This window comes from Corythoichthys intestinalis, chromosome 6, assembly GCF_030265065.1.
Source record: "Corythoichthys intestinalis isolate RoL2023-P3 chromosome 6, ASM3026506v1, whole genome shotgun sequence".
Lineage (NCBI taxonomy): Eukaryota > Metazoa > Chordata > Actinopteri > Syngnathiformes > Syngnathidae > Corythoichthys > Corythoichthys intestinalis.
The window spans coordinates 23073859-23095361 of NC_080400.1; the positions used below are offsets into that span (position 1 = coordinate 23073859).

The following is a 21503-nucleotide window of genomic DNA, read 5'->3' on the forward strand; positions in this document are numbered from 1 at the left end:
CAAAAGCAAAAAAGGCATTTAAAAAGAAATTAAAATACCTGAATTTTGCCTCAAACGATATAAATAAATGAGGATCTAAGTACAACAAAAGAACAACTACCTAACTTGTATAGTAAAAGTCTGGTAACTTAAATGCTAAAAATGCTAACTTTTTTTTTTTTTTTGGGTGGGGGTGTACACAAAGCTCTTAAATTGTTTAACAACATATTCCCATAAAAAATGCTAAATATACTTCTAAACTAAATAACGAATGCATAAGTATATTAGCGCAAACAAAAACATACCTTATGTTGGTCTTAACAGGGAGCAGCTGGATTCAGCATTGTTATGCGAGTTATGGCCACTACAATGTTGCCACTAGAGGTGTAGGGTGAATCCCATTTCACCCCTTGGCCCTACACCTTATAGTGACGGGATCTGTCGTTCACTTGAGTAAACGAATCCATTCCGGATCGTTCAGTAAAAAGATTCGTTCAAACGAATCGTTCAACGAATCATTCGCCCCCCTCATCTCCCTCCCCGCCCAAATGAATCGTTCGTTTAGTGAACGGGAAGTGACGTTGCCGAACGAATCACCAAAGACCGCTTCGCAGTATAACTGAACGGGAAGAGACATTCTTGGTCCCTCCCTCTCTCTTGCACACAGGCTCCTAATTGACCGCTCGTCCTAGTTTCAGTAATGAGTGACAGGCAATATCATTCTGCTTTCACAGACAGCCTCGTCTCCCTCCCGCTGCTGCAAAAGCGAGGGAGAACTTCCGCGTCGTCTGTCCTAGTTTTATGGGCTCAAAGTCATGGCTCGTGCTTGCATTTCGATTGAGGACACGGTTAAACATTTTCCTTTTGTGGGGGGAGCGGGGGGTTGGGGTCGGGGGCGCACGGACTTTCTTTAGCATGTTCTTGATCACATTTACAATGCTGCTGCTACCAGCCAACGCAGCATGCTTGCTGTCACGAAATAAAAATAAATCGAAAGTTTAATTTCTAAATATGGAACGACCAACACATCATATTTACCTCTCGCTCTGTTGTATTTTTGTTTTTATGCTCATCACTATTATTTTTAGTTACTATTGTTAAAACTATAAGTTTAAATAGCTAGTTGTCGAATGTCCTGCTCTGAAATAAAGACAATACTACATTTTGATATTTGACAGTTTAATTGCAAATCAGTATTAAGATGATCGTATTGAATTTTTGCACTGGTATTAATAAATAAAATAATCCGGTCAACTCCCCTGTCGTCCCCGCATCTCAGATCGTCAAATGCTGACGAGAAATGATTGCTTGCTCTTTAAGATGTCGCATTTCTACCCTCATTAGTCTGTTAAGAAAAATGTAGACATATTGCGACATCTCCCGTGTCCGCGTGCGTTGTTTTGGGGCGCTTGAGTAGCGCATGATGGACGGATTGACATAATTTGTCAAACCAACCGACACGCTCTGACACGAAAAAAAAAAAAATAAAACACTTGGAAAAAATGGACATGTATATACCGTTTCATTGCAAATCAGTATTATGGTGATCATACTAAATATTTTTTTCTGTGCACGTATGAGGTAAATATCGCTGCCATGAAGCCTCCTTATAGTGACAGTTCTTTGCCCCCTTCATTGCCGTCACGCGACCGCAGCTCAGCTTTTGCTTGCCTCGTAGCTACCCGTGTTTTAAATTACTGTAAATTTGATAGTATGTCGTAATAGGTAGTCGCGAGTCTGTTGAGAAAAGTAGTACACTAAACCATGCTCGCTAGATTTGTGTGGTGTTTTTGTCTTTTTGAGCTGCATTTGATAGGCTCCACGTTAACAAATATGTGACAAAGTCCTTTCCTTTCATTTTTTGATTCGTTCACCGCATAGCCATTACTGGAAAGTCAAGTTAGCAGCAAGCTAGGTCAGGAACCGGAGGACCGAGTCACTGAACGGGAAGTGACAAAACTCAGTCTTGTCCCCCTGCCTGCACGCTGGCTGCTCATTGGCCACATGTGGAAGTGAGTGACATACGCCCTGATTCTGTTTCCGGTCACTCCCCTGCCCGCGATGAGGCTGGCGTCTGATTGGTCGTGTGCGATGTCAGTAGACGCTGCCGCTTGCTCAACGCCCTCCCACGCAGTAAACAAGCACCAACTTCATAGAACGAATCAGTGCAGATGGTGATTAGTTCGGTCCCGTTCACCCAAACAATTCGTTCAAAAAGAACGAATCGTTCGCGACCGATACAACACTAACCCCTTACCCCTTCCCGTCCGTTTTGCGCGTTCACGTGTAGGGGTAGGGCTGTCCCAATTCACGCTAATGTGTGGGCTTTCCACCCCTCCAAACGGAGGGCCATGACTACCCTCACTCCAAACGGAGGGTTATGCGAAATTTCCCAGGGTGCAAAGCGATTACCCCCCGAATCATTTCCAAAATGGCGGAAGCAAAGAAAGAAGTACACAAATGTAAGTAGCTCTGTTTTTCCCCAATTTAACTATTTTAACCGTTTTAAGTTGTGATAACTGATGTATTGTGTGAGCGGGACTTACGTCGCAATGTGTAGTTTTTTCTGCTATAAACGCACATCGGCGAAATCGCTCCTTATTGCTTAAATAAGGAATCGGTCAATGCATGTGAAAGTGCTGAGAAAAGTTGAATAACAACACGGTTGGCGTTTTCATAAGATTCACAAGCAATGTAGCATCATTTCCAAAATGGCAGAAGCAAAGAAAGGTGTGCACAAATGTAAGGAGCTCTGTTTTTCCCTAATTTAACTGTTTTAACCGTTTTAAGTTGTGATAACTGATGTATTGTGTGAGCGCGGCTTACGTTGCAATGTGTAGTTTATTTTCTGTTATAAACGCACACCGGCGAAATCGCTCATTATTGCATTAATAAGGAATCGGTAAATGCATGTGAAGGCGCTGAGAAAAGTTGAATAACAACACGGTTGGCGTTTTGTAAAGATTCACGAGCAATGTAGTATCATTTCCAAAATGGCGGAAGCAAAGAAAGATGTACACAAATGTAAGGAGCTGTTTTCCCCAAATTTAACTGTTTTAACCGTTTTAAGTTCTGATAACCGATGTATTGAGTGAGCGCGGCTTACGTCGCAATGTGTAGTTTTTCTGCTATAAACGCACATCGGCGAAATTGCTCTTTATTGCATAAATAAGGAATCGGTCACTGCATGTGAAGGTGCTGGGAAAAGTCGAAAAACAACACAGTTGTCGTTTTTTAAAATTTGCGAGCAATGTAGTGTTGCTTTTGAGCGACGTGTGCGTCATTTCGATACCTATTATCACAAGTATTCAGGTTCGTGAATGTGATTCACAGGGAGTCCAGCACAAACAAAGAGGCTTATTAGGTTTCGCGCTGAGAACGAAGAACGATTCTTGAAGTCAAAAGCCTCGGCCAAACAGTGGAAGTGAGTAATTACCTCTGCTAAGGAGGTTATGTTTTTGCCAGAGTTTGTCTGTTTGTTAGTTAGCAATTCATACGTTATCCCTCGCATTTACAACACAGGAAGCTGATCAAGGAGCTGGGGCTGCAGGGGAAGGTGTCCTCCCAGCAGGTCTCCAAAAAATACAAGGTAAACAGTAATGCCCGTTAAGTAGATGAATACTATGTACTCCTGAAATATTGTCAGCGAGCAATAAAGTACATTCATAATTGCCATTGTCTTGCTTCTTACAGGAGCTGAAAACTCCCTGCTCTGGGGGTGGGACAGACGAAGGCCAGGAGACCGCCACAACGTGGCAATATTATGAGGATATGCATGCGGTGCTGGGAGGAAGGGCAGCAATGGACCCTCCACTCTTGGTGGATGCATGCGCAGAGGGGGATACCATCATCCAAAGTGCTTTGGTAAACATACAGCCATATATTGTTTTTTTGGTTAATGTGCATGGTATGTCCAAATATTGATGTATTGTACACACAGCCACCACTCCCTCATTCTGTAACACCCTTTTTCTCGATGGATTGAAGTGCATGCTGTAATGTAATGTTCCCCTAGAACGTCGCTGAGCCCAGCACCTCCGATGCGCCATGCACCGCCACCGTTCCTGCTGTTCCCTTATCATGTCAGAGTCGTCCTCCACCATCCACATCCCCATCCCCTAAAAGAAGAAAGTCCAACCCTATACTTGACTACCTGGTACACGAGAGTGAGAAGGAGCAGAAACGCCATGAGGAGATGGAGCAGAGAATGGACCGCTTTTTAGCGCTGTTTGAGCGCATGGTGGACAAAATGTGTAAGTTGATGCGCCATGCACCTATTGTACACACAGCCACTACTTCCTCATTCTGTAACACCTTTTTTGCAATGGATTAAAGTATCCTATAATGTTATGCCGTGTCTTGTCCCCCCAGAACATCGCTGAGCCCAGAATGTGCCATGTGCTGTTCCTGCTCCAGTCACCCCACCATCTCTTCATTTTGTTTATTGATTGTCTTATGTTCATTTTTTTAATCTGGTCATATTCATACTGTTTATTTTCCGTAGTTGCACCACACACTTTCAGACACTTTACGCTATAATTTGCACTATGTTCACTATTTCAGAAAAGAAGCTGCTAATAAAAGAAAGGAATAACAGTTTGTGAGCACGATTATCACATCAGCGTCATATGAATGGCTGAAACATATTGGTTTGAAGAGATTTATTTTGTAAAATAAAAATGTGATGCATTACATTACAATGTAATGGGAAAATGGGAGAAAAAGCGTGCCAAAAAAAAAAAAAAAAAAAAAAAAAAAAATCACCAAAAATTATATACATTGCACATCAACACACGAGCCACCACGATGTAAGAGTCCATGTGGCAACCAGTATATATAAATCAGGACCTCCAGTTGCCCGCCCCAACCATGGTCCTGCTCTCTCTGCAGCAGCTTTTGGACAGCGTTTATGGCTCTTCTGCTGAGGTGTAGGTCCTGCCTCAAGTCCGCCTCAACATTGAATCACCTTAGAACAGGCATATTATGGTCCAACCGGCAATAATTTGTGGGATGGCCCATCTGCTGGAAAGACACACATGGAAAGATCAGGCTTTCATCCCCCAAACCAACACATTGATAGCACACACAATGCATTGAATGTATTTATGTATTCAAATCTGAACCTAGTACAAAAAAATGGGTTCAAGCCCCACTGAGCAGCATGTTTATCCCAAACGGAAGGAGGGAGTAACAAAAGCCACACGTTAGCTGTTGCTTTTTGTTTGGTTAGCCAGGCTAGGACACTACTCCAATCAATAAATCAGCAAATCAAAAAAGGCAAATTGTTTCTGTATAACAATATTTTACCACTGTACAGTTAAAAGGACTTTCAAACACAAACACATTGTTACTTTCACACGCTAGCTCTGGAGGCTACCAACCATTTGTGCTGGCTGGACACTAAAAAGTGCTCACTCACACGCGTTATTTGTATTACTTTCTCATTTTACATACCCCAGCAAGATACAGCAATGCTCCCAGATGTCGAATACGCCTTCGCCTGATGGCCTTTCGTCGATTCGACGCAGATATTTGTAAAAATATCTTCATAGCCAAGGAGAGCGTGGGCACCACAGCAGCAGGCATGTTGGTTTAGTTCTGTCGCTTTTTGATGACGTCACAACTAGCGGAACGGACTTATGACGTACGTGAGTGTGAAGGGGTGTCCCAATTCGTAGGGCTAACGTTTCAAGCCCTACCCCTCATTGCTCCGTTTGAAGGGCCAAGGGGTAGGGGTAGAAAAATAGAAATGGGATTGGGCCGTAGTGTATCCACCCAAATCAACAAAACTACATGTAACACTTTCAAAACAAAGCATTACAACGTCACTCTATTTAAACAAATCTTCTAAGCAGCAAAATTTGATTCGAAACTTTTTTTCCAATAGAATTACTTGAGTTAATTAATTTTTACATAATGACAATCTGAAATTTATTTAAAATGTACTTATTTTTTTATTATTTAAAAGTTATTTTAGAGCGACAACTAAAGTCGATGCACCTGATTGGTTTTCACTTGCCACACAAAATGGCGTAGCGGGCCAGATCTAGCCCCCCGGGCCTTGAGTTTGAATCTGTATGGTTCACTTTTCACAAACCTATCCATCTGCATTTTATTTCATTGGAACATACCATACAGCACCACAGGTTAATGTTGTAATATGAATTTTAAATGATACAGCATTTAACTGCTTAGAGATCGGAGTTTTTGGTACAATTAGTGTTTAAAAAATATCAATTTAAATTACAAATCTCGCACTTTGAGAGGTGGCCTTATCGGGATCTAGTGTTGTACACCAAAACAGGATCAGCAACATTTTGCCTTCAACTCCGATCATTCTCAATTAAGGAAAGAGCAGTGATTTTATTTATTTAGATTTTAAATTTTGACGGCAAATAACATTTAATGTGCTTGTTTGGCCATGTTTGTAATTACCTGTGCGCTCGAAACGTGTAGATGGGCTCAACATCTAACGCGGCGTTCCTGTGGAAGAAAATTTTGCTTCAGTTTGTATTAAAATTCAATTATGCCTAAAAACTACAGTTTTAAAACTTAACATATATGGTTGATTCTGACTGTATTTGGACAATTTTCACTAAGTATCTGGATGTTTTATGGGTTCTTACTTCTTAGAATGCATAGATTTATTAAGGTTCCACAGTTTTAATGTTCCATCCTCAGAGGCTGTGAGCAGCACCGCTTGACTGGGGTGAAACGTCAAAGCACGGATGGCATCGAAGTGGCTACGTAGTGTGAAACGGGGGTTCCACGTCTTCTTGAACTCCTCTCTGTTATCCTGCATCTTTAAGGCGCACACACACAACGAGTTACATCATTAAAGCGGGATCGGCTTACTGATTCGGAAGGTTTAAGCTACATAGGAGAAAATGTGTTCATTACATCCATGGAGAGATCGTTGTCATTGGCGACGGTGAGATCAGCCAGTTCACCCAAGTTCATGTCACCGCCTCCGACTGCATCCATGATGAAAACATCTGAGGAGAAACCCAAGGCACCACCTGCAGGTTTGGAGTGGTACGTCAGTCCTTCCAGCGTCAGTTACAAAATCATCAAAATATAGAGCGATTCTCGTCAACCCCGGCATCTTATTTCAATCCTTCTGGCTTGCATACTGAAGGAACATATTTACAGGTTGTGGAGAAACTACCCTATTTTTTTAGGGATCTTAACCAGTGGTTTGGAAACATTTTACAGCAAATACCACCTAACAGACTATAGGCTCTTTGAGTATCACCATCAGAGCCTACATTAATTCATTGGCTGCTATTGACGTCTACGCCATTTTGACTGGGAGAGGCTGGCAGTGATTGGACATCTACGAGCTTAACTGGCAATGAAACATGAGCATTCACAGCCAGTCCTCCTATTTATCGACTTATAAACGTCAATGACAGCCATTGAGTAAAAATACGTGTTTGTGGGAAGCAAAAATGTTTAAAAAAAAAAAAAATCCTTACTTTCACAAGCCACAGTTTGAGAATACTGTTCTTAAATTCCAGGACAAAAAAGGTAATGCACTTAAAGATTTGAGTCAAATGGTATTACACTTAGAAGTCCCTAAGTATTTGAGGAAAAATAGTTCTAAATCATTAATTGTGAATCTTTCGTAGTTTAAACGGACAGAAAACACTTTTATCATGTGCATCCCAGCAGAAAGAATCTCTCTGATGTGTACTTGTGGAGAAAAATGTTTTAAAAAGCCAGTATTTTCAGGAACGGGATAACATTAGTGCTGGCAGAAATTTGATCAATTATAGTACTATTTTAGTCAGCCAAATTTGAGCATACCAATTGCCCGTCCTTGCTCACAACTTCATTAATACTCATTGTCACATAAACCTATATAGGTCTATCAGTCTTTATGTGCGTGGGTAAACTGACATGCGAAAATGGCTACAAGATGTCATTTGTTTGTGTGTTTAAATAAGGTATAAGTCGCCATTTGCAAACTGAAATACTTTTGGCAAACATCTTTCATATGAAGTTCAATTATCCTTGGTGTTGTCTGTACAACTGAACTTTACTTAATTGATAAATTCATGTAGTGGATTAAAAAAGGTTGTTTGAACATTTAATTGAGTCGATCTTTCACATACATCTAGAATGGGGCTGCGTACCACTGGTGGTACTTGTCACTGGTGGCCAAAGTACTCACTTTTTTTTTTAAGTAAAAGTACAAGCATCAAAGAAAAAAAAATCACTCAAGTACAAAAGTGCTTGCTTTAAAATTTACTTTACAAGTAAAAAGTAAAAGCTTTATCCCGGTGCAAAATATACATACACACAGAAATCTGAGCCAATATTAAAAAAAAAAAAAGAACCAGAAAATAAATTGACTGCTCAATTTAAACTGTGCAGAATGGGGAAAAAAACGCAATAAAGTTGACTCCACTGTAAACAGAAGCTTAACAAGCTAAAAAAGACATATACTTCCTAACTTAAGCCTAATGGCAGATTACAAGCAACTATCAGGTGTATACCCCCACTTACTGTACAAGAGTGTGTAGCACCCATCTGCATCTGCATTTATTGGTCAATTTGTTGTTCACCTGCCTAATCTTGCTTGTACTCGTGTTGCTGCCCCTCGTGCTCAATTATGGTATTGTCGCACAGGGCTTATCGATTGCGCTAGAGGCGTGAAAACGAAGCTGTCAATTTTACCATTACCAATTACCTTTACGCAATTCTTCACGATGACCGACATAATTTTGTCCATGTCGGTAAATTCGGTAATTTAATAAAACAAGAAAATATAGTGTTTTCAACCCCATTTGAGTCTGTGTTGTTCAGCTATGTTCATTCCCCTTTAAAAAAGCAGTCTGTGTGCTTACATATAAAGTCAAGTGGTTATCAGGAACTCAAACCAACAGATGCCCAGTAGGCTAACGCTAGCGGCTATCACTACAAGCAAACGTGATGGAGTCGGGCAAAAGGGAGCTTCGCCAAACTTTCACTGAATTTAAGTAGACTCTTGGCGGCCTCCAAACGGGCTTTCAGCCGCTTTCCTCCCTGTTTCTCACGATTTCAGGAGAGGGTGCTTTCTTCTGGTAGCCAGGCCACAGGCTAACGCTAGTGGCTAACACTATAAAATGAACGTGATGGAGTCGGATAGCGGCTCTAACCTTGTCAAAACGGATGAACTTGATGAGTGGATTAGGCACGGACGGCATCTAGCGATTAGCATGTCGCGTTATTTTGTATCTGTGTGATTTCTTTGATATTTTTTATGAGGGTAAAGTATTCAGCATAAATTATAATGCAACAGTGAACCCTATAATATGGCCGTTTAATGGCCACAGCTATTTTTCTGTATGTGCTTGCTTCATTCTGTGTCATTACTGCCAACATAAAATCTTAAATGTTTCATTGGCAAAAGAGCAATATAGCTTGATTTTTATAATGTTGTACATTGTTCAAGCCATACAAGCCGTTATAAATGTTCATACTTGAATTCTTATTGGTTACAAGAATTTTTTATATACTTAATGTTTAGACTGCATGTACATGTTGTTAAATATGTTAAATTGAAATCTGGTAAATAAAACAACAAACAGTAAATTTGTATTTCACACATTGATTCAGATTTTCAAATTATATAACAGTCCGCTTGGGCGAATTTATCGTCATTGAGGTAAATCTGCTCAATTCACCGTGATACGTACTTTAGGCCATAACGCCCAGCCCTAGTACAGATAAACAAAAAATCTACTTGAGTACAGTAACAAAGTACTTTTACTTGTTTACATTCCACCACTGGTACTCATGCCACACTTTGAGAACCACACATGTACAAGATTGATAAGAGATGTTTTTATTTCTCTTAGCGGAATGTCTTACCTTCTCCAGAGCGGGCTTGTCCCGATACAGAGGGCGGTGGGGCAGGTTTTGCGGGGAAGTCCGACATCATGCCTTGCAACTTGTTCCTGCGGTTCTCTGAACCCGGCGACAGGAAAGAGACAACAATCCAGTCATGCAGAGAGATGGAGGATGACGTCGAAGGCCAAAGTAGACAAAAAGATATAAGATTTCATTCTTTTACAAACAGATTATTATGGGGTCAACGTGGATATGTAAAGGCTGCATGCATGATACTTATACTTCATGATACTCATGAGGTAATGAACCCCAGGAAGGAGAGGAAAATAGAGAAAGAACACCTAAAGACAGATGACAGAGACACTGCTTAGAGTCACAGACAGAGAAATAGAGACAGGCGATTGGGAAAAGAGGTCGGTTTTATTGACAAGAAGAGATGCTGAGACATAATGAGAAGTAACTCATAAAAAAAGGTGAGTGTGTGGCGAAGTAGAGGAGGGGCAGTCAGAAAAGACAAATACAGTGGCAGGGATGTTGAAAGGGGTTGTTGCTATGGTAGCTGCGTACCTAACTCCCGTCCGTCCCCTGAAATCCTGGCCTCTCCCGCCCCCTCCCCATCCTCCCCGGAGCCCAGAAAGTCAAATTCACTCAAGGCGTCTTCAGAGTCGTCCTCATCCTCCTCGTCTTCCGGGTCTAGGTCTGTGGTCATGGGCTCTGAAACCATCTGGATATGATGGAAAATGAAAGATTTATTTAAACACGAAGTGATTATGCATAATTGAAAAGGTGAAAAAAGTAAGAGGGTCGTAGGATTGTCAGAAAAATCACATCAAGAATGTTTTTTTCCCCTCCAAAATATATTTACAGCCGCTTCCTTGATTAGTGAGATTATTTTCAGTGTGACTGTTTTTCTTAATTCCATCACTTTAAATTAGGGTTGTTCCGATCATGTTTTTTTGCTCCCGATCCGATCCCGATCGTTTTAGTTTGACTATCTGCCGATCCCAAAATTTCCCGATCCGATTGCTTTTTTTGCTCCCGATTCAATTTCAATCATTCCCGATAATTTTTCCCGATCATATACATTTTGGCAATACATTAAGAAAAAAATGAATAAAACTCGGACGAATATATACATTCAACATACAGTACATAAGTATTTGTTTATTATGACAATAAATCCTCAAGATGGCATTTACATTATTAACATTCTTTCTGTGAGAGGGATCCACGGATAGAAAGACTTGTGACTTTGTGTATTGTAAATAAATATTGCCATCTAGTGTATTTGTTGAGCTTTCAGTAAATGATACTGCAGCATGCCCCAATGCATAATGGGAAGTGGAACCATGCTGGGAAGTAAAACCATGACTGTGCGCCGTGCTACCAATGGATATATCTTCTCTGCTTTGGGAATTAAGTTAAGGTGATAAAACGTAGATCTATTGCCACCTTACTTCCCCACATTGCTTCCCATGATATTTCTAATCATAGGGAGAGGGATTGCAAGGTTTTAGCCAATTGAAGAACGGCATCAAAGGCTGCCAATATTCATTCATCTCATTTTGCGCTGCTTTTTATCTCTCTATATAGGTAAATTGGAGTCATAACATATTGAGCGCGACAATGAGTGAGAGGGTCGTGCAGCGTATATATTAATAGCGTTAAATATATTAACGTGACACATTTTTTAATAAATTAATTGCCGCTGTTATCGGGATATTTTTGATAACCCTACGTTAAGCCTAAACTAAAGACTCTGGATGAGTGTAACATATTATGTCTGTAACGTTAAATACAATTAGAAAACGATTTAATTAAAATATATATACAGTTGTGGTCAAAAGTTTACATACACTTGTGAAGAACATAATGTCATGGCTCTCTTGAGTTTCCAGTTATTTCTACAACTCTGATTTTTCTCTGATAGAGTGATTGGAACAGATACTTCTTTGTCACAAAAAACATTCATGAAGTTTGGTTCATTTATGACTATTATGGGTGAACAGAAAAAAGTGATAAAATCTGCTGGGTCAAAAATATACATAGAGCAGCGCTAATATTTGGTAACATGTCCCTTGGCCATTTTCACTTCAATTAGGCGCTTTTGGTAGCCATCCACAAGCTTCTGGCAAGCTTCTGGTTGAATCTTTGACCACTCCTCTTGACAGAATTGGTGCAGTTCAGTTAAATTTGATGGCTTTCTGACATGGACTTGTTTCTTTAGCATTGTCCACAAGTTCTCAATGGGGTTTAGGGAAGGCCATTCGAAAACCTTAATTCTAGCCTGATTTAGCCATTCCATTACCACTTTTGATGTGTGTTTGGGGTCATTGTCCTGTTGGAACACCCAACTGCGCCCAAGACCCAATCTTCGGGCTGATGACGTTAGGTTATCTTGAAGAATTTGAAGGTAATCCTCCTCCTTCATTATCCCATTTACTCTCTGTAAAGCACCAGTTCCATTGGCAGCAAAACAGCCCCACAGCATAATACTACCACCACCGTGCTTGATGGTCGGCATGGTGTACTTGGGGTTAAAGGCCTCACCTTTTCTCCTCCAAACATATTGCTGGGCATTGTGGCCAAACAGCTCGATTTTTGTTTCGTCTGACCACAGAACTTTCCTCCAGAAGGTGTTATCTTTGTCCACGTGATCAGCAGCAAACTTCAGTCGAGCCTTAAGGTGCCGCTTTTGGAGCAAGGGCTTCCTTCTTGCACGGCAGCCTCTCAGTCCATGGTGATGCAAAACACGCTTGAATGTGGACACTGACACCTATGTTCCAGCAGCTTCTAATTCTTGGCAGATCTGCTTTTTGGTGATTCTCGGTTGAATCTTCACCCTCCTGACCAATTTTCTCTCAGCAGCAGGTGATAGCTTGCGTTTTCTTCCTGATCGTGGCAGTTACAAAACAGTGCCATGCACTTTATACTTACAAACAAATGTTTGCACTGTTGCTCTTGGGACCTGCAGCTGCTTTGAAATGGCTCCAAGTGACTTTCCTGACTTGTTCAAGTCAATGATTGTTCAAGTCAATAATCACTCACAAGAAATTGCTAATTCGTGTTGCTGTATGTATATTTTTGACCCAGCAGATTTGATCACTTTTTCTGTTAACCCATAATAAAGTCATAGAAGAACCAAACTTTATTAATGTTTTTTGTGACAAAGAAGTATCTGTTCCAATCACTCTTTCGGAGAAAAATCAGACTTGTAGAAATAACTGGAAACTCAAGAGAGCCATGACATTATGTTCTTCACAAGTGTATGTAAACTTTTGACCACAACTGTATATTAAAAAAAGGCATGGCCGATATTTTTTTGCCGATTCCGATACTTTGAAAATGACGTGATCGGACCCGATCGATCGGCTAAATAACCGCATTTGTTAGCAAAGCTTTTTCCTGTTGGCAGCTGTGAAAACTTTCATGAGCAGGGCTGATGGGGAGACATGTCTGTAATATTCGCAAAGCCAAGCCAAGCCAAGAAGAAGAAAAGCTGGCAATTTCTAAAAAAAAACAAAAAATTCGTTTTTGGACATGAATTTTTAGAGGTGCTGTGTTGTTGGATTGCAAAAGTATTTATGGCACTTAAAATGTAGGGTTGGCCAGTCAGTCTAGAATATATTATATATATTCTTGTCCGATCTCTAATATTTATTTTCTTTTTTAACCGACAGTTAAAAAAGAACTACAACTTCCAACTTTTCATCATCTTATAAAGTAAATGTTAATCAACATATGCTAGGTTGATACCGAAGGTCTTAATGCACAAATCCGATTATTCATATCCGAGGACACAAATAACTGACAACATAAATAATCCCAGTTTAGTCTCATATTCAAAGTTTATATGGATTGATAGAACGCATGCACGCACGTGCATGTCGCCCAAACATACGGTCAGTTTGACCAGACTCTTGGCTATGTAAGCAATATTGAAATACAGTACCGCTCATTTGGCACACAGAAAGAAAACTGAGCATTTTCAGCCCCCCCCATTTCATTTTTTTATGACTCTTCAAGCTATAGATTTCAAGCTAGGTGCTAACGCGTGACTCTCGCTCTTTGCTGAAGTAATTGCTGCATGAATTCTGATTTGGGAGACTTGACAGTTCAGACCGCAGCCACATTCTGGAAAAATGTGGCCCAGATCGGATTTTAACCACATACGACCTAGATCAGATTTGAAATAGTCCATTCTTATGTGACCATTACCGTTCAGGTCGTCAAGTTAATGCCTCACTCGAGTCGGAAAAACACGAAAAAAAACTGATTTGTGCATTAAGACCTGCAGTACGAACGTAGCCATAAAGTCAGAAATGCCTGTCATACATCCCTACTATGCTATGTTTATGCTATTACTTCACTTCTGACTCAAAAGCAAACCATCACCTTTACTCGAGACTTTTTGCTCTTGCGAGGGCCGTCAATGCAGTCTGTCGCCATGCCTTGAAAGTCGTCCTCTTCGTCGCTGTCGTCCTCGTCATCGTCCTCGCATCCATGCAGGAAAGGAATTTTATCGATTACCGAGCCGCTGAGACGTTCCTTGGAGCTTTCTTTGCCTGCATTCCTACAAATTGATAATTCAGTTCATTGATTGGAACATTACTGTATCACCCACACTGAGTTGAAAAGCTATGAACTCCAGCATTTTTAAAGAGGAACACTGACTCAACACGTGTAAATCTAATTATCTTCTTTAGTCTCACCTCTTAATTTGCTCTTCTATCTGTCTGACCAACAAGGATTCTCCACTTGCTCGTGTGTCAGGCTCCGGAGAAGATTCAGGAGGTGGCGGCCCGTTTGCTTCGGGGCTGTTCCGCCCGAGCAGTGAGCGCACTCGCTTTGAACGCATGTCGAGTATTGTGTCTGAGTAACCAACTTCCTCGAGGTATCTACATTGACGGTAAACATATGTGTCAGAAACTTAGCAAGAAATTGGACAAGGAAATGAATGGTTAAAAGCCATACACATACCTGCTGCTAAATATGACCAAAACTTAGCCATTCTGTTCGAGGTTTTAATATACATAATTTCCTTTTTTGTGTGTGTCTATAATGTCACATCTAAAGTGCAGATAATTAAGATTGGATTACACTGCCGGCCTGAATTTCTGGAATGTCAGAAATGCTTTTATATGCATCAGCAGATGTTTTTCTTTGCCGCTTGGGCTTTTGTCACACAATTTCACACAATTCAGTGCAATTGAAAATCGAAAGAATTTAAGGCTGCTTTTTTTAAATACACCATCAAAATTTGTAAACTTAGAGATGGACAAGCCCTTGATTATTTCCATCTTAGATCAAAGAATCTTGTTTTATAACGTGAGAAGACACCAAATTTTTCTGATATGTAACAGTGGTGAAAAACGTAACCAAAAGCCAGTATTTTTAAGGAAGTTGGCTAACTGTTGTCAAACGTTTTAAAAGGCCAGTGCCATTTTAGCCAATCAAACACTATTGAAGCAACAAGTTTTAATGGATCCAGGAAGTGAAGCGGGCCTCGTCTCAGACAGAAAAAGGAGAAAGACAGCAACATATTTAAATAAGTACATAAACTATACAGTGTGTGCCTTGTTTCTTATCTACTTTTGACCTGTTTTGAGTGTACCAGTTTTTTTTTTTTTTTTTTTTTTGCTGCATGCGCATGCTTTCTGAATTTCGAGGTTTAAACAGTATTTTCTCCATCATTAGAGTTTTAAGAAATGTGCGATTTGCATACTTAAAAACTTTGTGCAACCGTAATTCACATGAAACTCATGTATACTAGGTGTGGTTTATTGCGTTAAGACTTTTAAAGGCTTGTTAAGATCCCGCGGGCACCATGTCTATGAGATTTTACAGTGGTCTGAGGAGTGTTATGAGCAACTTTTTTTTTCCAGAAAGCGTCTGAAACGGGTTGTAGATGTTAAATGTCAGTAGTTATAAACAAAAGTATTCACATGTGAAAAATAAAACCCTAACCATAAAAAATAGTTACCTTTCAAATGTATGTTTTAAATCAAATATTACGGATTTGACAGAACCAGTATATTTTATCCGGGTTTTTAGGCTACCTTGCTCTAATATGCCTTTTCTGTTTTGCCCATAAATTTTCAATAGGCTTGAGATTAGACTTTGTTTTCTTTAAGCCACTTGATCAATCTCCTTCCTGAGACCTATGATGGCTCGACATTCTCGTAGTGTTCATATTTGCATAGTTGTATACAACAGATGAACTTGGCACCTTTAGGCATGGGAAAATAACACGAGAATATGAACCAAGAGTTCTTTTCCTGATATTTTGGCGGAATACTTTGGACTTTCCTATGATGTAAAACTAAGAAGAAATGTGTTTCAGGTATGTCTTTAAATTACGTCAAGGGTATAACTGTTTAAAGGTATAGTAATGTTATAGCGAGTAAACTTATGACTTAAAAGAAATAAATTAAAAAAATTAAAAAAGTCTTTAAAAATATATTTTTGCATTTTTTTCTAGCAAGTAATGCAAATAATTTTGGTAATCTAGCCAATCGAAAACGTTTCGTCTGATTACATTTCTGACGGAAAAAAAACCCTGTTTTATTTAGTGTATGTAGACAGCTGCTTTCAACTATAAACGAGATGAGATGGTCTAATGATAAGACTTACTTGCGTAGTAGCTGACGTCCCTCCTTCCATGACATCTGATTGGCTGGCTCAGAATCTGACTCAGCTGGGCCATTGGGAACTGTGGAGACAGAGATTGAGTGGATAAATCACAATGTACTAAAGCAGTGTTTAAAAAAAGTATAGGACCAATAGAGGGTGCAACTATAGATAAGGAGGATGATTTTAAAATAGAACAGAAGATAAGGACGTCAACATACTTGGTTCTGCTTCCATCTCTGGCTTCTTGTCACCTGGACTTAGATCATTTCCTGTCTTCAGCTTCTGGTGTTTGGCCCTGCACACATAAAAAAGACCACAAGAGGGCCCTATTACAAGAGAATCAATGCCAAACTCTAGTGTAATTAGCTTCTCAAAATCTTAAAAATCCTGATTAGAACATTAAACTGTGTGAATACAGAGTTTTAGTGGACTCACCTTTCTTGTTTTAGAGCGTATTCCAACATTTTAATCCGTCTTACTAGGTCTTGTTTCATATTTTCCTGTCCTTTACGCTCACCTTGAAGGAATGCTACCTGAGCCTGAAAACACAGCAAACATCAATTCAAGCGGCAGCAGCATACCATAAAATAACATATCAAAGTACACTTGAAATATTTAATTAAATCCAATGCAAGTGCTGCATCAAAAAGTCTGTCTTTCCCACACAAAAAAAAAAAAAAAGAAAAGAAAAAAAAAAAAAGTTTTAATTTTGACCAAATGAGATGGAGTAAATATTTAAAGTAATGTTAATGGATGCATATTTTTTCCGCCTGGACTTGTGAGCAATAAAATCAGTTACTGGTCAGCTTAAGACTCTCTGCATCTCCAGTAAAGTAAAAAGAAATGAAGTATATAATGTAATATTCAACATCATGTAGTGGTCATATTCATAAGATTTATTAGCGTAGTCTGATAATGATTTTATAAGCAAATACAGGCATCTCGATATTGTCCAACTCCAAAAATCTGGTACCGATATAGGCATCGTGGACGTAACATAGTATGGCTTTGGATATTTTCAATAATTTATTGTTCAGTTCATTTTTGCTCTATGAATGCAAATGGTGTGTTCATGTAACAAATCCCAAGCATCTTAGTTTGGAGACATCTAATCGTCAGTAAGCATAACTGCTGTGCTAAGCTATGACCAGCCCTTGTACAAAGGTAGAAGGCTTCTACATTCACTTTGAAGGCAACATGCATATTGGCCCAAAACCGATGATGAAAAACCAATGTTGATAGTATCTGATATCATTTTAAAATGCTCTACTTTATATATGTATATAATTCTTTTGCTTTGAAATGTTCTGTACTTTCAATAGTTTAATTTAAAAATACGTAGAATTTTGTTGAGATTTAAAAAAAATATTTAAACAAAAAATATCGCATCTCAATAAATTGTAAGAGTACATCTAAATAGTGTATGGTTCTCAAGTCTATTTACAACTATGGAAACCACAAGTGCATTTGCAATGAAGAAATGAATAAATAACAAGCACTGTGTCAATTACTTTATGTTAAGTGCGGTATTTGATAACTTAGTTGAGGGTGTAAACAGAAAGACAAAGATGGCAAACAAGATTTATGTGAACTCACAAGAGAACATGTTAAGTAGAGGCTTGTGGAAGATGGCCTTTTATTTTTAAACTTGTTCTAACCAAGCACTCAGTGCGCAGCTGCATGAGAGGAGGAAAAACAAGAACACTGGCCAGATTCAAATGGCCGAGCGCAGTTAAAACACATCCTTCCTTTATGCGCTTCCTTTTTCATTTTCCATCCATTTCCTTCCTCAGGGAACAGATAAAATGCATACCGCGAGGAAAGAAGCGGTCATGGATTCAACATGTGTCAAACAATAAAAGAAAACCTTGATGGTATTGAGGGAATACTGTACAATGTGCAAGGCCTCACGAGTTTAATGTCTCAAACATTAACATTCATTTTGGTGGAAAATGTATGCGCTGCCTCAGAGGAACAGTCTGAATATTTGGCCGGGAACCTTTTTATTTTGCAGACTAGCATCTCAGCCCTTCAAAACACTCACACAACAACAAAAAGACTCCAAACAAGACAAATACTATACTAAATTTCCAAAACAATGTACGCGTACCGTTGGTTATATTACTCATCTCACACTAAATCCAGCAAATTATTGTATCTTGGAATATATGTGTGACAATGGTCATGAGGCACGGTCAAGCTCGAACCTGCGTTACTACTAGAGGTGAAACAAATACTCGAGCAACTCGAGTTTAAAAACTGACCTGAGTAATTTTATTTACCTCGAGGAATCGTTTAATTTTGCCAGCTCTAAGCATCACGTTTTGCCCGGACTACTTTAAATGCGGGACAGCACGCTGACGTCAAGTGCGTAGAGGAAGAAGCAATAAAATTTTTTAAAAAAACCTTACTGCAGCCAACAGCCGCTACAAACTACGCAGACGTTGCTAAAAACTACGCCCGCATGATGCTAATGTGGTAGCAGGTAGTGTCCGATGCGTCTCATACATATCGCATGCATTTAGGACTAGATGCGAAATGACAGACTCGACCACGTCTGGGCAGCATTAGTAAACAGCCGCCATCTTTAAGCAGTAGACTTCTCGGCGCTAATTATAAATATAATGTTACTGTCACTCGCTCACTTAACGTTAGCCCTTCGGAGGGCTAGGTTTCTATTGATTATGACCACTGTCGATGCGTGGCTAACGTGTCTTACATACAGGCTTTAATTAATATGTAAAAACACAGCGCTGTAGAGTGATGAGGGTGTAAAATTAAAACATAATAAAGCTAACTGTCAGTTTTAGCTCAGTAGTCATAGCTGAATAAAACACCAAGTAGCACTGGTCCCTAATATGCTCCAATACAGAAGGTATCATACATTTATTTTGAACACCGCAAAAACTCAAAATCCTATCAGTACTTACAGTTTAGACCAGGGGTGTCCAAACTTTTTGCAAAGGGGGCCCAGATTTGGTGTGGTAAAAATGTGGGGGGCCGACCTTGGCTGACGTCCTTTACGTCAGTACTTCTCAAATGGTGGGGCGCGCCCCCCCAGGGGGGCGCAGAGCGATGCCAGGGGGGGCGCGAGTGACCTCGGGGAACATGCTTTTTTTTTTTTTTTGCCGTACTAGAATAAAGTGTACTTGCACATCCACTCCGTGGGTGGCAGTGGCGCTCTCATTTTCAAAGTGCGTGCAGTATTTTTGAAGTAAGCAAGAGCACACGGAAGAGACTCATGCAGAGCTGGACTCACGCAGCGACCCACTGTCTTTCTCACGTGTCCGGCCGAGAAGTGCCGTTTTCGGCTTGGGATCGTCACGACCACCGCCCTCACCTACGGTTCTCCCTCGGCCGCCGAGAATGCGCTTTTTTCGGGCCGTTTGCCTTTGACTTTTAATATAGTGGGAAATGAGGAAAGACCACTGTTTACTGAGTCTAAAAATGATTATAGCGGAGAAGCCAAATCAGTTAAGACGCCACTTAAAGACATTAGACCTCAATCTCATTGATATGCCGCTTGATTGTTTTTCAGCGAAAATGTGCCGAATATTGCCAATTGTCACAATCGTCCCGCTTTGTCAGTGTTATATCAGTAAACCAGTGAGCACTGTGGTGAATCAGCGAAAATAAAAACTTTCCTTCTGTCTAGAGACCTTTTTCCCCCCTTCTATTCAGTTTTGTTTTTTTTCGGTCAAATTTTTTGGCATGTTGTCCTGAAGAGTAAATGTTTCTAATCAATTTGAATTTGTTATTATTTACTGATTTTATTACATTTTATTTTTCAGTATCAAATGGTCAAAAATGTACCTTGAGTGTATTTTTACAGTTTGGATGTGACTTTTTTTTTTTTTTTAACTTCAGGCAAATTGATGCGCATTAAGTCTTTTCTGTTACAAGCAACACAATGTTAAAAAAGTTATACTTTATTATAAGTTGATCTATGTTACTTTTTTTCTTTAATAGAAAAAAAAGGACACAATGTTAGGCTGAGGCGTACTTATAATAGTAATATAGACGAATGATACTATTTACAGTGGCGGCAGAGAGTTGGGGGGGGGGGCGCGAAACATTTACGTCTTCCTTGGGGGGGCGTAACAGAAAATAATTGAGAAGCACTGCTTTACGTAGAACAATATATTTAAGCAAATTTTATCAAGCCATTCTGTGTGTTACATTTGCTTTATTATTTTTTTAAATGAATAATTTCAACAATCTCGCAACTAGCCTTTTTGGCGTTCTCATTTGACTCACGGGCTCTTGCGAAATACTGCTGCTGTGAAATTAAACTAGCTTCAAGTTGCTTCAATTTCTCGCTGAGTTTCTTCCCTGTAATCTTGCCGTACATGTCAGCGTGTGTTGTTTGATAATATCTCCTCACATTGAACTCTTTAACCCTTAAAGACTTGCAACATGAAGCAATTATCAGAGAATCCCAGAATTGGAAAAATAAGGTCCTAATGAAACCTTTTTTTCCAAATTTGTAAAAAGAAATGTAAAAATGAATTTGTGTAATAACTGCACTCTAACATCTACAACCCTAGCTAAATCCAGTTTTTTTTTTCTCATGGAATATGCAGATGCACGTGTTGCATCCATCTTTTTTTTTTCCAAAAAGATTCTGAATTACTCTCAAAATCATGACATTTTAGGTGTATCAAATGTGATACAATTGGCAATAAAGGGTTAAAAACAGTGACTGGCTTTTTGCAAATGAGGTAGACACAGTTGTTGGATATTTTACTGAAGAAATAGTCAAATTTCCACCTATTCTTGAAGCCAACTTTCTTTTTTTTTGTTGATTATCGCCATTTTAGAAAATTGGAAGTAAAGGGTCACACGGGGTAATATTGCTTAGAGTGCTGCTTCCTTTTAGTGGGTAAATGAGGAGAAGCATTTAGTGTGTAAGCTACTTCATATGCTGGTAGCAGTACTGCTGACCAATTTATTAAGTCTGTGTGCCAGCCCGACGTTATTGATTTTATGACAGAAGCTGGGGGCTGGAAGAAATTTGACCACAGGCTGCATTTGGCCCCCGGGCCGGACTTTGG

At 39.6% G+C, this 21503-nt stretch overlaps 2 protein-coding genes across 4 annotated transcripts in view; one reads left to right on the forward strand and one right to left on the reverse strand.

The window, feature by feature from the left end:
• Positions 1-21503, reverse strand: part of strn4 (striatin, calmodulin binding protein 4) — a 58373-nt gene that overhangs the window by 13882 nt on the left and 22988 nt on the right. The window contains exons 2-11 of the mRNA XM_057838515.1: positions 16885-16988; positions 16668-16744; positions 16450-16528; positions 14529-14714; positions 14212-14389; positions 10384-10540; positions 9838-9933; positions 6880-6998; positions 6606-6781; positions 6415-6462 (exon numbers count right to left, since the gene is read on the reverse strand). Of these exons, the coding sequence (XP_057694498.1) occupies positions 6415-6462; positions 6606-6781; positions 6880-6998; positions 9838-9933; positions 10384-10540; positions 14212-14389; positions 14529-14714; positions 16450-16528; positions 16668-16744; positions 16885-16988 (1220 nt within the window). The remainder of the gene's footprint in view (positions 1-6414; positions 6463-6605; positions 6782-6879; positions 6999-9837; positions 9934-10383; positions 10541-14211; positions 14390-14528; positions 14715-16449; positions 16529-16667; positions 16745-16884; positions 16989-21503) is intronic.
• On the forward strand, positions 2133-4682 carry LOC130917274 (uncharacterized). 3 transcript variants are annotated; one of them, XM_057838518.1, is made up of 6 exons: positions 2133-2441; positions 3313-3403; positions 3502-3568; positions 3673-3843; positions 3995-4232; positions 4351-4682. In XM_057838518.1, coding segments are annotated over exons 1-6 (651 nt in total). In that variant the 5' UTR covers positions 2133-2359; the 3' UTR covers positions 4353-4682. The 3 variants fall into 3 exon arrangements, with proteins under 3 accessions (XP_057694501.1, XP_057694499.1, XP_057694500.1); XM_057838516.1 differs by lacking the exon at positions 4351-4682 and having other exon boundaries at positions 3995-4335; XM_057838517.1 differs by lacking the exons at positions 2133-2441; positions 4351-4682 and adding an exon at positions 2456-2721 and having other exon boundaries at positions 3995-4335.